At 39.8% G+C, this 17813-nt stretch overlaps 1 protein-coding gene across 1 annotated transcript in view; it reads right to left on the bottom strand.

Annotated features, from left to right (window-relative positions):
• Window positions 1-7128: 7128 nt before the first annotated feature.
• Window positions 7129-17813, bottom strand: part of LOC144606479 (protein NipSnap homolog 2-like) — a 28300-nt gene continuing 17615 nt past the window's right edge. Inside the window, exons 8-10 of the mRNA XM_078422628.1 lie at window positions 14607-14701; window positions 9770-9853; window positions 7129-7910 (exon numbers count right to left, since the gene is read on the bottom strand). Coding sequence (XP_078278754.1) covers window positions 7846-7910; window positions 9770-9853; window positions 14607-14701 — 244 coding nt within the window. The 3' untranslated portion in view covers window positions 7129-7845. The remainder of the gene's footprint in view (window positions 7911-9769; window positions 9854-14606; window positions 14702-17813) is intronic.

Here is a 17813-nt window from a genome sequence, read left to right as displayed (position 1 = left end):
TGGCAAAACAGTGTATACTGAGTAGATGAATATCTGCAATTCTGGAGAGTTGTTCTGTCAAAAGATTATTACGGGATTCTTCGTTAATGAGCAGGTTCTTTCTTTGCTGTTTATTTATCTGTAATAAGTGTAGGACAGTGAGTAAGATTGAAGCATTTATGGAATCCTTTCTTTGTGGGCGATGACTAATATTCTCTTTCTGTTGACTCGAACACTGACAAATTTTATTTCCTACCTTAAATGGACAAGTTTACAATGTGAGGCAACTCCAATATCTTGAATTCATCCAAAGTAAGTCAAACACTGAAAACTATATTTAATGAAGAGGTTTAGATGCCAAGAAAATCGCAGGGCAAGAATTTTATTTCCAAAGGCTTAGGAAACTACTGTTGTATGATGAAACAATTCAGGTCATCAATCAGACTAACATTTTTGATTGAGCCCTATATTTTTACATGCCTTTTATGTTACAGAATCATCTAATTTCCTTAAAAGAATTAGCTTCAGCAATAATTATTGAAAGCAAATTCAACACACAATATTTATGTTCACAGTGCACTCTTTACATCCCCAAGGTCTACCACAAAAGTATAATTACTTTTGAAGTGTTTTAATTGTTATAAAACAAATATATACTGTAAATAATGTTCCCATTTGTTTGCCTTGAGATTTTACACATCAATTGAACCTTAATTTTACATGTGAAAATTCTTGGTATCATTCTCTCAGTACCACACTACAGGTGAAGCTTCTGATACTGTTGAGCCAAGTTGGCATTTAAAGGGTATATTTTTGCTGGTGCAGAAATGAAAACAGGAAAAATGCTGGAAGCATACACGTCTGAATGAACTGCAGTGGCCACTGTGCGTACGCACTGAAAAGTGCATTATCGCTTTGAAAGCTATGTCTGCTAATGTTTAAGCCATGGATAAGGAGCTGTACAGGAATGTCAACATTTGCAAGGTAGGCACAAAATGCTGGAGTACCTCAGCGGGACAGGCCGCATCTCCGGAGAGAAGGAATGGGTGACATTTCGGGTCGGAACCCTTCTTCAGACTGAGTTACTCCAGCATTTTGTGTGTACCTTCGATTTAAACCAACATCTGCAGTTCTTCCCCACACGTTAGCATTTGCAAGTTGCTTACCGAGATCCTAGAGTCCCCACCTTACTGCACAGTGCGAATGTCGTCTGCACTTGGATTGGAGTGGTACCTCTTGGCGAATTAGGAAGGGGCAAAAATTGCCTGCCCTGTAAACATTCACTTCCCTTATAAGAATGAAACAATTCTGTTAAGAAACATTCAGAATTTGAGACGAAGCGTTTGTTGAGTCGGTCTCAACTAATCTGATGTCTCGGTGGCTCAGCACTTCAACTCCCCCTCCCATTCCCAACCTGACCTTTCTGTCCTGGGCCTCCTCCATTGTTAGAGTGAGGCCCAATGCAAATTGGAGGAACAGCACCTCACATTTCGCTTGGGCAGTTTACACCCCAGCAGTATGAACATTGACCTCTAACTTCAGGTAGTCCTTGCTTCCCCTCTCCATCCTCTCTCCCTTCCCAGTTCTCCCACTAGTCTTCCTGTCTCCGACTTCATCCTATCTTTGTTCCGACCCCTCCCCTGACATCAGTCTGAAGAAGGGTCTCGACCCGAAACGTCACCCATTCCTTCTCTCCCGAGATGCTGCCTGACCCGCTGAGTCTACCTTCAGAATTTGAGAGGTTGCCTGTTTTTGCTCTTTTTACTTGATATCCATTGGGGGAGCAAGAATATGGTAACTTGCATATGGTAAAATGCCAACAGAAATTAATTGGATTGTAAACCCCTGCAAGCTGCAGTAAATATTGTTCTGCTATTGTTCTGCTTGTAAAACTTTTATCCTTTATCCTCAAGTAGTTGAAACTTTGTAAGGGCTTGATTCAGCAAAATGTTGCAGCCTTATCTGACCATTAATTTGCAGTCTAATCGTGTTTCTTTGTTTAAAATTCCTCTCTGCTGCACAGCCAAAGGAAATCCCAATTGGTTTTGAGTCTAAATGTCTCCTGCTAGCTCACAATCTATTTATCCTTACAGTGATTGATAGAATAACATAGCATGGGTGTCAGTGTGAAAAACAAGCTGAGCTCCTATGGAAAATTGATATTCAAGGGAAAAGTTAAAACAAATTTAACAGGGTGAGATATACAATCTCTTAGTGTGTGGACATCTGTGGAAATTGTTTGGCATATTGGTCAACAAATGATGTACAACATGAAGGCTGTCACTGATATTAGCTGTGTCACCATTAAGGTTAAATTAGCAGCAGTTCATACGAGCCTATGATTACAGAAAATTCAGATAAAATACTTCACATCTTGTTCGTTCTGAACACGGTCATGACACATTTCTAATTGTTTCCCGGTATTTACAAAACTTGCACCCATTTTCTTCCCTTAAAACATACTTTAGATGACTTCTCACAGTGGTTTTGGAGAATTTGTAAATACATGTTTTATTCACTGGATGTATTCAAGAGAGTGTTAGATATAGCTCTTAGGGCTAATGGAATCAAGGGATATGGGGGTAGAATGGAACAGGGTGTCAATTCTAGATAATCAGCCATGATCGTATTGAATGGCGGTGCACATGGCCTACTCCTGCACCTATTTTCTGTTTCTATTTGTTCATATCGTACAAGCGACCTTGGCATACAAGTCCTCTGCACAATGCTGTTTTGTGGTCTCCATCCTGTGCAGGATGCACTCAGAACACTAAAACGTTGTGTTGAGACAAGATTTTTTATATTTAAACAAAAACCTTCAGCTTGAAGTCAGCAATTCCTTATGGAGATAAACACTTTTTCCTTTGAATTGCTCAAATGGTGCATAAATGAGCTAATAATCAACCAACTAATATAGTGCCGCCAGAAAGGCTTTCTATGGCAAGAAAATCTGAGCGCGTTAGGTTGCGGGAGAGGTGTTTAAAAGATGGTCTTTGTGTGCTAAGAGGGATATGGACATGTATGCTTCTTGGTAAAATTTTGCCCCAGATGACCTGACAACTGATAATAGTGTTGATAGTTAAGGAAAGATACTTCAAAAATGGAGTAGGATGTTCAACTAGTATAAAAATAAACAAGTAAATAAAATAAATCGGAGCATAGTAGTGAAGGGGGATACAACTGAGCCCTGCACCAATGCCTCGATGAACAATCCTAACATTTCTGCAATCACTTTCTTCAAATTCAATTCTCTTTTGAAGTTTGTCGAAAGGAACTGCAGATGCTGGTCTAAACCTAAGATAGACACAAAAAGCTGGAGTAACTCAGCGGGCCAGACAGCAGCCCCAGAGAAAATAGGTGATATTTCGGGTCATATCATCATATATATACAGCCGGAAACAGGCCTTTTCGGCCCTCCAAGTCCGTGCCGCCCAGCGATCCCCGTACATTAACACTATCCTACACCCACTAGGGACAATTTTTACATTTAACCAGCCAATTAACCTACATACCTGTACGTCTTTGGAGTGTGGGAGGAAACCGAAGATCTCGGAGAAAACCCACGCGGGTCACGGGGAGAACGTACAAACTCCTTACAGTGCAGCACCCGTAGTCAGGATCGAACCTGAGTCTCCGGCGCAGCATTCGCTGTAAAGCAGCAACTCTACCGCTGCGCTACCGTGCCGCCCGAGTCCCTTTTCTCCAGAGATGCTATCTGACCCACTGAGTTACTCCAGCTTTTTGTGTCCCTTTTGAATTTATTGGTTATCTATTTCTCACTTACTGTAAATAGTTCCTATTACTCCATCCGAACTTTTTATTTTTAATTATACAAAATTATGTTTTCTGGCTCTTTGCAGTGGTGCAGCTAGCAGTTGCCCCAGCTGATGGTGGATCGATACTCCTGATGTCCTTTTCCATTCTGCTTGTTCTTGCACTTGTATTAAGAGCCCAGTAACCTGTTTGTTATTTCTTGAAGTCTCAGGAGTTGGTTGGTATTCTGCTGATTAAAAGTTCTTAATTTTTAAGATTGATCAGTATAGCACAGGAACTAGCCCTGCGGCCCACAACACAAATATCCTGTAAAGATCCGCTTTAATAGCTTGATTGTTTTTATAATCCAATCTTGCCATTAGGAAATAATAAGCCTTGTGGAAATCTACCGTTGCACACGCATAGCAGCACTTAAAACGAGTTATTTAAAATAACTGACACTGAATGCATATGGACTTCATAAGATCATAAGTGATTGGAGCAGAATTAGGCCATTTGGCCCATCAAGTCTACTTCACCATTCAATCATGGCTGACCTATCTCTCCTTCCTAACCCCATTCTGCCTTTTCCCCATAACCTCTGACACCTGCACTAATCAAACAGACTTATCAGACTACACCCACAACATTTGCTGCATATCTTATTGGTTCATCTACCAATAGTGTCATTCTTAAGAATACTGGAATTGAGCTAATTTCCACATGTATTGGAACCTACAGATTCAGGCCCACTGTTAAAGCTTTGAATTATTTAAGCCTAATGTATTCACTTTCCATGTCAAATAGTCAGGTTGCATTGCCTACCATCTTTCAATTTGTAGCCCTTTGATAAACAAACATTTTATTCCAAGAAGACAATGGTAACTTACAAATTCATCCAATTGTCCAAGCCACTCATTCAAGTGGTATTGACAATAGACAATGAGTAGGCCATTCGGCCCCTCGAGCCAGCACCACCATTCAATGTGATCATGGCTGATCATTCTCAACCCTGTTCCTGCCTTCTCCCCATACCCCCCCCTCCCCCGCTATCCTTAAGAGCTCAAGCTCTCTCTTGAATGCACTCAGAGATTTGGCCTCCACTGCCTTCTGAGGCAGAGAATTCCACAGATTCACAACTCTGACTGAAAAAGTTTTTCCTCATCTACGTTCTAAATGGCCTACCCCTTATTCTTAAACTGTGGCCCCTGGTTCTGGACTCCCCCAACATTGGGAACATGTTTCCTGCCTCTAACATGTCCAACCCCTTAATAATCATGTTTCGATAAGATCCCCTCTCATCCTTCTAAATCCCAGTGTATACAAGCCTAGCCACTCCAGTCTTTCAACATATGACAGTCCCGCCATTCCGGGAATTAACCTAGTAAACCTACGCTGCACGCCCTCAATAGCAAGAATATCCGTCCTCAAATTTGGAGACCAAAACCGCACACAGTACTCCAGGTGCGATCTCACTATGGCTCTGTACAACTGCAGGACCTCTTTGCTCCTATACTCAACTCCTCTTGTTATGAAGGCCAACATTCCATTGGCTTTCTTCACTGCCTGCTGTACCTGCATGCTTCCTTTCAGTGACTGATGCACTAGGACACGCAGATCTCGTTGTAAGTCCCCTTTTCCTAACTTGACACCATTCAGATAATAATCTGCCCTCCTATTCTTACCACCAAAGTGGATAACCTCACACTTATCCACATTAAACTGCATCTGCCATGCATCCACCCACTCACACAACCTGTCCAAGTCACCCTGCAACCTCATAGCATCTTCCTCACAGTTCACACTACCACCCAGCTTTGTATCATCTGCAAATTTGCTAATGGTACTTTTAATCCCTTCATCCAAGTCATTAATGTATATTGTAAATAGCTGCGGTCCCAGCACCAAGCCTTGCGGTACCCCACTAGTCACTACCTGCCATTCTGAAAGAGATCCATTTATCCCCACTCTTTGTTTTCTGTCTGTCAACCAATTTTCTATCCATGTCAGTACCCTACCCCCAATACCATGTGCTCTAATTTTGCCCACTAATCTCCTATGTGGGACCTTGTCAAAGGCTTTCTGAAAGTCGAGGTACACCACATCCACTGGCTCTTCCTGTCAATTTTCCTAGTTACATCCTCAAAAAATTCCAGAAGATTAGTCAAGCATGATTTCCCCTTCGTAAATCCATGCTGACTCGGACGATCCTGTTACTGCTATCCAAATGCTCCGCAATTTCGTCTTTTATAATTGACTCCAGCATCTTCCCCACCACTGATGCCAGACTAACTGGTCTATAATTTCCCGTTTTCTCTCTCCCTCCTTTCTTAAAAAGTGGGATAACATTAGCTACCCTCCAATCCACAGGAACTGATCCTGAATCTATAGAACATTGGAAAATGATTACCAATGCGTCCACAATTTCTAGAGCCACCTCCTTAAGTACCCTGGGATGCAGACCATCAGGCCCTGGGGATTTATCAGCCTTCAGTCCCATCAGTCTACCCAACACCATTTCCTGCCTAATGTGGATTTCCTTCAGTTCGTCCATCACCCTAGGATCTCTGGCCACTAGAACATCTGGGAGATTGTTTGTATCTTCCTTAGTGAAGACAGATCCAAAATACCAGTTCAACTCGTCTGCCATTTCCTTGTTCCCCAAAATAAATCCCCTGCTTCTGTCTTCAAGGGACCTACATTTGCCTTGACTATTTTTTTCCTCTTCACATACCTAAAAAGGCTTTGCGGCTTATCTATTATAGATAGATAAACATTAGCAAGAGGAGGAAGAGGAAGAGAGATAGATTGACATTAGCATCATCGGACGCAGGGTTGTGGGGAAAGTTATGCACAAGTTTGGAATCGGAAAAGCGCCAATGAGCCATGAGATCTCATTTTATTCTCCCCACATTTCCATCAACCCCCCCCCCCCAAACAATTCTACTACTCGCCTGTAGACCACTGTACCTTACTGTGGCCAATTAGTCTACCAAACTGCCCATCTTTGGGACAGCGGAGGAAACTGGAGCACAAGGGGAAAACTAGTGTTGACACAGGGAGAACATGCAAACTCCACATTGACAGCTCCAGCATTGGAGGTCAGCATTGAACCTAGGACGCTGGAGCTGAGAGGCAGCAACTGCACTAGCTGCACCACTGTGCCACTCCAATTTGTTATCCATGTTTTTTTATATTACAAAATCTGCAGGCAATGTAAACACAAGTGTTGTAAATCAAGTTTATTACAGCCTTCAAAGTGTACCGGATGTTGTAGCCTGACTGTGGATCAAGGTTTTAGAAACTCACTTCTTTCTTTAATTAGATCTACTTAATTATTGTAAACACCAGATACTATATATAATGGTGCCATTTAAAAAATAACCACACAACAAAACCAGTTAAAAAAAATGATATTGTAAGCTTAAATTTGTACAGTGATTAAACATGCACCACCTACAGCAGTAGAAAGCAAACCCAAAAATAATCTACTGTATCGTTTTATGTTGAACTTGTATCAGAGAAACAGCAGATGTACTATCCATTCTTCACAAAAACTATTTTGATTTAAAAAGTAATTCCCTAAGTAACAGCATTAAAAATTGTGATATCATATCTTATTAAAGTGGGATCATCGATATTTTGGGGTGGGAACTCTGATTGCTCGTTTTTCCAAGAATCAGGCAATTAATTGCCCTGGGATTTGCACAATGGAACACGAAGCTGAAATAATACCTGAAAGTTACCCCCTTTCAAAGATCATTCTACTGAATGGAGCAGACAAAATAAACAAAAACACACCAACATTAATGAAACTTTCCAAAGGCAGAGAGAGGAGTGCACTGAAAGTGAAAAAAGACAATAAAATAAAAGATAAGCATTCAAGATTTTTAAACGCCTAACATTGTAATTTTAGTGCTTCAGAAATAAAATATTGCTATTGGTAACAGTTTGCGTGAGAAATATTTCTGCAAATTTGATAAAAGGTCCAGAAGTTAACACACTTTAAATCATGACAAGTATAGTCATGTCGGTAATCTGGTATTTTTTTCCTCATATATTAAGACAAGACACAATTTATTAACTTTCTTGAAAGATGTTCCCAGTTGAAATCTACTGAAGTGGTGAAATTCTTAGTGGGATCATAATCCTGGAATCCATCCGCTGGATAAGGGGCACTGTAAAGACAAAACAACACGTATAACTCATGCATACATTCAAAACCTTGATACGGGACATTGATAAATCAAAATGCAAACATTAGAATGTGACAATTGTTTTATAATCTTTTTTTAATAAGGCAGATTTAAGTATTTTTGATTTATATTCAGAAAGGAAACGTTCAACAGTTAATGCAAAAATGTGGAAATGCAAACATTTTCTTCAGTGTCAACTACATTAGTTCAAAACAACCCAATACAATACTAGCATTGTTCAGCATTTTTATTGTTTACTTGACCAAGTGGACCCATTGGGCCCAAACCTCTCCTGCATTGGTGCAGCACCCTCTTCTCCCCCCCCCCCTCCCCTCCACTCCATCCCCCTCAATCCCCTTATCCTCCCTCCATCCCATCCTCCCCTCCCCTCCTTCACCCTCTCCCTCCACCCCCCATTCCTCCCCCCTCATCCTCCCTGCTCCCCCCCCCTCCCTAGGAGATAGATTTAAACTTTAAAATGTGAATAACTTTAAAAATATAACACCGATTTCAATGAAACCTCTTCCATTAGCACCAAAGGGACAACAGTGACAAAGGGTTTAAGGTGGGCCTAAAATTGACGCGCTATCATGTACCGTTTTGACTATAGCTCAGGAACAAACAAACGAGAGTTTTAGTATATAGATACCATTATGCTTCATTTATTGTTGTGAATACAGAAAAAGCATTTGTTTATAAAAGTATGCACTTGAAGTGTACTATCAGAAAGGCAGGTTGAAGCCAACTTATGCCCAATGACTTGTTAAGAGAATTTGGTCACTAGAGCACAAGAGACAAAATTCAACTTTGCTGCTGACTCGAAAACACTTGAATCATGTATTCTTGCAATCACTATAGCCAAATGTTTACTATGATGATCACAGCCATTTGTACTTTCTATCCTAATGAACCATAAAATATATCAACAAAATTTAAGATCTACTTTCTTCTGGATATTAATTTCACACACAGAGCAAGTCAAGCAAAACAGCTGTGAAAGAACGGTGCAAAGTGAAAATGTATTCCATCTGTTATTACAGATAGCCTTGACATTTCCACAAAGCACAAAGTGTAATAGAGATCATTAAAAAAAAAATCAGTAATGCAAAGGCTTGTTTATTTTTTTTCGGAAGAAATCCATGGGGTTTATTTTCCTGAATTTCTGTTCCGAATAGGGCCAACAAACTGAAGACCAATATTGGTAATATGTTGCAATTTTATCAGGAAAAAATAGGCAACAAAGAGCAATTGATAAAATTTTAGAGTATGTAGGAAAAGAAAGTGGTGATGTATACAAGGGTAAATATTTAGAGATGACATGATAGAATGAGAGAAAGTTTAATGAGTGCATAAGAGGAAGCTTATGTTAAACTTTTATAAAGTACTGATTAAGCCAGAACTGGAGTACTGCATCCAAATTTGGCTGTTACTCTTTCGGAATAATGTGAAGGTTCTATAGAGTGTGTGAAATGATTTAGTAGAATTCAGTTACAAGTTTAGACAGAGTCATTCTGATTGTTTAGAAGGGTTTAGAGATACAACATGGAAACATGTCCTTTGTCCAACTTCTGGACTTTTCATCAAGTCCACACCGACCACTGATCCCCCGTTCACACGTTATCCCACTTTTTCATCCACTCTCTACACACTAGGGGCATTTTATAGCAGTTAATTTATCTGCAAATCTGCATATCGTTGGGATGTGGGATGAAACCAACAAGGTCACGAGGAAAATCTCTCCACAGGCTTCACCCGAACCGGCTCTCTGGTGCTATAGATCAATGCAGCTCTCATTCAATTTTAAAGAATTTTCAGACCACTAATTATGCACGGAAAAATACCTGTGTAATATACACATTCATCCCAGCCAGGTTTTTGCCATGCTGAATTTCGTGTTTCATCTCTTGTCTGCAAGTCTTTGTAAGCTTTATAAAGCACAAGGCAGAAGAAAATAAAGTTAAATTTATATTCCTTATTTATTATCTTTAATATAAATAAGCCGTCAAAATCGAATGTTATAATTCTACTATAACATTATGTGATATTATTTACTTATTGCAAGTTGTCATTTTCACTTGGTCAATAATATTATTTTATTTTAAAACACACCACTTCGTAAACTTAAGTGCATTTACAATTCTACCTGCTACCACAGATAACCAGAGTATAATGGGAAACCACATTATATATACTGATAAATCATTTTTTAAGTATATGGGTGGTCAAGGAAGCCTTTGGTACATTGGTTTTCATTAGTCAGGGTATTGGGTATAGAAGTTGGAATGTTATATTACAGTTATACAAGACGTTGGTGAGGCAACACTTGGAGTATTATATTCAGTTTTAACCACCCTGCTATAGGAAGGATGTCATTAAGCTGGAAAGAGCACATCGAAGATTAATGAGGATGTTGCCAGGACTTGAGGGGCTGATCTATAAGGAGAGTTTGGGCAGGCTAGGAGTGCCAGAGGCTGAGTGTTCTTATAAGGGTATATCAAATCATGAGGGGAATAGATAATGCGAATGCACAGTGTCTTTGACCCAGAGTACAGGAATCAAAAATAAACGCACATATTGTTTAAGGTGAGAGGGGCAAGATTTGATACGAAACTGAGTGGTAACTTTTTCAGAGTAGAAACCAGGAACTGCAGATGCTGGTCTACATAAAAGGACACAAAGTGCTGAAGCAACTGGGAATCATGGTCAGGTAATGTTTCGGGTCTGGCATTTTTAACTCAGAGGGTGGTGGGTATATGGACCAAGCTGCGAGAAGAGGTAGCTGAGGCAGATAGTATAACAGCACATAGAAGACACTTGGCAGGTACTTGGATAGGAAAGGTTTCAAGGAATGTGGCCCAAACGCAGGCAAATGCACCTGGCTTAGATGGGATATCTTGGTCGGCATGGATGAGTTGGGCAAAAGTGCCTGTTTCCGTGCTGTACGACTGAGACTATAGAAATTTTTGTTAATTAATCCTGTTGTCCTGCAGTGATTAACAATGCTATCTGTTCAGTAACATACTGTTCACAGAGGCAGGAAAATGAAGTCCTTCATTATAATGGATTACGTTGTTTCAGAACATAGAATTGAAGCTGATATTACTGTGAAGAGTTGTCAATAGGCCATCTCTGCTGACGAAGTCAAACGCCTTGGTGAGATCAATGAAAGCAATATACAGGGGCATCCGCTGTTCTCTGCACTTCTCCTGGAGCTGGCGAAGGGAGAAGACCATGTCTACTGTTGACCTTCCAGCTTGGAAACCGCACTGTGACTCTGGGTAGACACGTTCTGCCAGCTTCTGCAGGTGGATCAAGATGACCCGAGCAAAGACCTTACCGACAATGTTGAGGGAGATGCCTCTGTAGTTGTTGCAGTCGCTTCTCTCGCCCTTGTTCTTGAAGAGGGTAATGATCGTGGCATCCCTCATGTCCTGCGGTACAGCTCCTTCTTGCCAGCACTGGCAGAGGACTTCATGCAGAGGAAGCAGTAAGGAGGTCTTGCAATGCTTCATCAGGTCAGGGGGAATCCCGTCGCTGCCTGGGGCCTTGCCTGAGGCCAGGCTGCCAATGGCCTTGGCTGAGCTCTTCTACCGTCGGCTCTCCATCTAACTCATCCATGGTCGGCAGGCACTCGATGACGTCAAGGGCTGAGGAGGACACAGTGTTCTCTCTCGAGTAGAGGTCGGAGTAGTGTTCCACCCATCTCTCCATCTGCTGGCATTTGTCTGTGATTACTTCGCCAGTGGAGGATTTGAGGGGGGCTGTCTTGCTCTGGACTGGTCCTAGTGCTTCCTTAATGCCATTGTACATTCCCCTGAGGTTCTTGAGGCACTCGTCCTTTGTGTCTGATGTGGAGGACAGTGTCGGGGCATACACGCTGACAAGGGTGACCGGGCCTGCGGTGGTGTTGAGGCGGAGAGATTGGAAAACATATTGGGGCCCTGGTAAATGAAGTTTTATGTATCATTTGCATATGCTACATTTGGTCGAACTTGCCCACACCGACCAACATGTCCAATCTACACTAGTCCCACCTGCTTGCGTTTGGCCCATATCCCTCTAAACCTGTGCTATCCATGTACATGTCTAAATATTTCATTAAATTTGTGATGGTCCCTGCCTCAACTACCTCCTCCGGCAGCTCATTCCATACGCCCCCTTTCAACATGGACCTATGTCCTCTGGTTCTAGATTCCCCAACTCTGGGCAGGAGGCTCTGTGTGTTTACCCCATCTATTCCTCTCATGATTTTGTACACCTCTATAAGATCACCCCCTCATCCTCTTGCACTCCAAGAAACTATCTACCTCATTGGAGACCCTCGGAGTGTCTTTGATTGGACATTACTGGCTTTATCTTTCACCCAGAGAGTTGTGAATCTGTGGAATTCTCTGCCACAGATGGCAGTGGAGGCCAATTCACTGGATGTTTTCAAGAGAGAGTTAGATTTAGCTCTTAGGGCTAACGGAATCAAGGGATATGGGGTAAAATCAGGAATAGGATACTGATTTTGGATGATCAGCCATGACATATTGAATGGCGGTGCTGGCTCAAAGGGGAGAATGGCCTACTCCTGCACCTATTTTCTATGTTTCTATCATCCTCTCTGCTTAGCACTGTTATCCTTTTACTACAGATGTGCCCATTGAAAGCTTCAATAATCCTAAATAATATTAGTATATTGCCATCTAGTTAACTTACAATGGAAATTTTTATTTTGTTGCTGTGAGCTGAAAACCAGTTTTTAAAAAAGTTACATGCTGGCCAAATGCACCAGCAGTACTTTATCTTTTATTTCATTTTAAATTTAGGAGCAATTTGTTGAATCAATAAAGCAAGGAGTGGGGTAAAGACGAAGGTACTAAAAAATTGATGAGTTACAGGAAAACCACAAAGACTCTGACAAACATTATTTATTATGCTTGCCTTTTTCCATCTGCATAACTCAAATGACTTTGCCTCTAACAATAGTTCATCAGCTTCTGAAATATTCATGCATGCCAGTTGCTTGATAATCTACCCTATGAATTCTTGGTTGGCCTCCATCATTCCACTCTAGACGTTATTCAAAACTGATGTTTAGTTTAGTTTGGAGATACATGAAAAAGGCCCTTCGGCCCACCGAATCTGCACCGACCAGTGATCCCTGTACATTAACACAATCCTACACACACTAGGGACAATTTACACTTATATCAAGTATACAAACCCAAGCCAATTAACCTTCAAACCCGTACGTCTTTGGAGTGTGGGAGGAAACTGAAGATCTCGGAGAAAACCCACACGGTCACGGGAAGAACGTAGAAACTCCATACCGACATCACCCATAATCAAACCCGGTCTCCAGCACTGCAAGGCAGCAATGCTACTGTTGCACTACCGTGATGCCTGTGCTCCGATCCCCACCCGACTGACCAATCACCTATGCCTGCTAATCTACACTGGCAATGAAGCAATGATTTAATTTAAAAATTCTCATCATTTTCCAATCTCTCCATAAACGAATCCATCTTTATGTCAAATTTCCTCTATCCCTGCAACCATTAGGTTGTTACACTAACCTAATTCTCATCTTGTATCGTATAAATTTAACTGCACCGCCTTTGGTATTTGTGCTTTTTGCTGCCAAAGCCTGAAGGCTCCAAAAATCCCCTCTGAAACGAAGTCTCTCCTGAATTGAAGATACTCCTCCAAATCTTTTTTTTTTTAAATCCAGTTTTCGATAACCTGTTCCAATAATTCATTGTGGCACAGTACTGAAATTTATCCACAGTACTGAAATGTATCTATCGTCTTGAAATTTGTTGCTGTTGTTAAGGATTGTATGTGAACATATATTGTTACTTTTCTTGGAGAGGAACATGAAATTGCAACATCAAAAATTAGTTGCAATCTGGCAGCAATTCCATTGAGAATATTTTATAAACAAAATTAGGATTTAGAGCATACAACATATTGTTCAATTAAAACAGAATTTCCAAATGCTGGAAGTCTAAATTGAAAACTATAACAGTCAGCCTCTGATAAAAGTGAACATTAATAACGAGAAAGGGAAGCTAAGAAAGTACCTTGAAGAGCCTTAGAAAACAGTGCATCAACACATTAAAAGATTTTAAAAAAGCAAGCAACGTAAAAACAAAGACAGATAAAATCTTATTGAAATGTTCAGGAGCCTTCAGGTATATCACCAAGACGAACCCTGAGAAAATATGTTCATTGAGAACATTACACAATTAAATTACAACATGGAATCAGGTCAGTATGAACAGATTAACACATGCTGCAATGAATACAAAACGGACTGTGTGGGAGAATCAAAACAGCTGGCAAAGAACTGCGATTTTAGTTCAGAGGTTGTTCAATCATTCAAAATATTTTCTCCTAGTCCCACACATTGCCAGTACTATTCCAAGGTCTATTCTAAAGACATTATAGCATTTATTCTGATAAGAGCATTTCCTATTTCATTTGAGAGGTATTTTGTGACTCCAGCCATTGGTAAATAAATTTTACCAGCTACATTTCAATGCTGTAATCATTCATTTTTATATTTACGAAGCAAAACTAAAGAATTTAATTTTTTTCTTCTTTCTTAAGATTAAGCATGTTCAATAAGCATTAGGACCCACAATTGGCCAGAAAAAGTGCACAGAAATATGAATGCATAAAGTTATTTACCCCATAGATGATGCACTGTATATAGTTCACCAATTTGTGAGAAGAAGCCACCAACTGCTTCATTGTTCTCCTGTCGAAACCGAATAGCTCGAGCCCTATGAAAAATTAAATAAATCAGAAATTAATAATTCAAAATAGAGAAATTTCAAATTTGACACAATTAGAACAGTGAATGATTCTGTTACAATTTTGTTGAAAAAGATCTCTGAAAGTTGAAGTTTGATTCTCAAAATAATAATTAAGCTCCATCTTCCTGACATTTCAATGGTGGAGAGAGATTACACATAATTTCAATTTGTTCAACATGCAGTTTTCATTATCTAGTTTACTTTTGCACAAATTAAACTTTGATTCCTTGACACTAATAAGACTTTACACAAACACTTACAGTGCTTTAAATTCTGAATGGAGAATAGCTGAAAAATTCAATGACTTTTCATTCAAGCAAAATCCTCAAACATAAAAGCAGCTGCAACATTAAATGTGTAAACAGTTAAAACAGTTTGTCAACTTTGAGGCATTCTTCAGTATAGATCAACATGTACATTACAATCTGCTCAAATAGAACAGCAACTCGATGCATGCTAAAATGTGAACACTCCGTGCTTCACGAGAGCTAGTGATTGTACAGCCAACTACTAGATCAAAGCTTTGCAGACCTGCCAATTCTGGATGGAAATACTTTTTTTTTTTAACATCCTCATCCATGATAATGGCAGAGCTCTGTGTGGTAAACACATTCACACCATGCCAAATGGATAAACATTTCTGCCTTCTCTCAAAGCGCTCACCATTATAGTTGCTAGTCCTCAGAGAATTTAATTCATTCCACTTCATTTAAAGAAACTACTGAGTGCCCTGCATCCATTGAAGGGCTTGGAACTAACATTATAGCGATAATGCAGAAGACTAACGGTCCAGAAATAGCCATAACTTAAGACAAATTATTTCAGCAACAGTTTAGTCATCTATTCAGCAAAATAGGAATTTTTCAGGTACACCAAATTCACAACAGGACAAATTTAATCTGATATTTGCCACCCTTTTACTCTACACTCATTCAGTGATGGCAAAAATAGTTGTTCATGCTATCAAATATGAACCCACCATCTGTTACGGTCCAGGACCATTTAGCTTTTGAACGCTTTACAGTCTTAGTTTAAATATGGACAAAAAACTTGAACAGGTTAGGAGAGATTGATTGGCATTGACATTAGGAAATTATTCCACAGCATGATGAAAAAGAGATCTAGTAAAATGAAAGTAATTGGGAGTTGAGGGTAAATTTTCCACTCACTGGAGTCATCACTACTGTAAAGAAATATGGTTTTTGTACATTGGAAGTCAATTATTTCACCTTCAGAGCAAAAATGTTAGTGTTCCTCGGGGTTGTTCCCTGACCCCAAATTACAACAGTGACCAATTCAATGAACCATCCAGCTAAGACCAGGTGCTGACTGCAGCTCCTTGGAGAGTGACTGCATGAAGCAAGACCAAAACAACATTCAGGCACCAGCTGGGATGTGCCAAGTTACATTCACACTAAACAAGCTTCTACCTGAACGCAGTGTTTAAGTACCTTCTACACATGAGCAACAGTCAAGGACACTCAACATCACATTTGAGGGCAATTCGAAATAAACAGAAAAGAACATATCCTCAAGCCACAAAGAAAACACTAAATTAAATAAATACAAATAATTACAATTTGTTTCTAGGAGAATTGGTACACATTGGCCAATTTAAACAATAATGAAGGAATTTACATTTAATCTTGTGCCTTTTGTTTAAACAGAGAAAACGTTCCTAATTCTACTATAAACTGCATAAATTAGATTACATTCTGTTTTTCCAATCAAAATATTTTATTTCGTAGTTCCCTGCTTAAGTCTAATTTATGTTTGCCCAACTCATTAGTTGTCCTCTTGAAGACATTACAAAATGTTGTATTATCTGAAAACTCAGCGTGTTCTGTACATGCATGCCCAGGATATTAATCAGCTTCAAAAACTAAAGTGGTTCTAAAGTCAAAATTTTGGGGAAACTATTTATAGATCCTTTATATATTTATTCAAGAAATGTGAGCTTCGTAAGCTGAGCCAGTGTTCAATTAGTTTAAAACAATGTTGTCCATCACCACCCTTCTTCTGTTCATTGTCGTTTTTGTATCCAGATGCGTTAATGTGCCTGTAAAAGCTGCAACAAGTAAGAATTTAATTGTTCCGTTCCCGATGTATAATGACAATTAAACACTCTCAACTCTTGATTGCCACTATTCCTTTAAGCCAAGAGATTTCAAAATCTATTAACAAATCTAAACGTGCCTCTCTATCCGAATCCATATACAGAAAATAATTTGTACTTCTTTCACCAGCCCCCCACCCCCCCAAACAGAACCTGACTTTCATTTACTAATCCATATTTCTACAAATGTTCATAAGGTCATCAGGAAAAGGAGTGGAATTAGGCCATTCAGCCCATCAAGTCTACTCTGCCATTCAATCATGGCTGATCTATCTCTCCCTCCTAACCCCATTCTCCTACCTTCTCCCAATAACCTCTGACACCCGTTGGTGTCAACCAACAAATGTCGGTTAAGGCATTAACCAAAAGACAAAATTAAATACATTTCTTTATGGCCGTTGTGGGTAAGATTGTGGCAGACCATCCTTGAGTGCTGTTATTGATATGACGAAGGTACAGCCACGGTGCTGTTACACACAAAACCACCAGGATTTGGCACAGTAGAGGATTGGCAATATATTTCCATCAAGATGGAGTGGGGCTTAAAGGGAAACTGGCAAGTGGTGTTCTATGCTCATGCTGCCCTTGTCGTCGTGGATGTATGTTGTGGATTTACTAGAAGCTGACAAAGAAACATATTTCTGCCGTCATCTATCTTGCCATTATTTTACTTAACCCTCTTTCAATTATCTTTGAAAGGGTGCTGCATTTTAAATTCTCAATACTCTCGGTGTCAAAGCAAGAGAGGATATTGTTGAAAATGGCTGATCAGGTGAATAGAATCGAATCATTAATCAAATCAACAGAAATAACTTCACCCACAGCAACCATGCCAGTTGAAACAAAAGTAAAATAACACATTTCTGAAGGAGATAAGGGATTCCTTATGGTCTCCTACCAATAACAAAACAGACCTATTTAATTTATTGGTGATATGTACTGAAAAATAAATGTTTCTAAAAA

Source organism: Rhinoraja longicauda, chromosome 26, assembly GCF_053455715.1.
Source record: "Rhinoraja longicauda isolate Sanriku21f chromosome 26, sRhiLon1.1, whole genome shotgun sequence".
NCBI lineage: Eukaryota > Metazoa > Chordata > Chondrichthyes > Rajiformes > Arhynchobatidae > Rhinoraja > Rhinoraja longicauda.
Note: the sequence above shows the minus strand (reverse complement) of the source record. Positions and strands in the feature narration are given on the sequence as shown.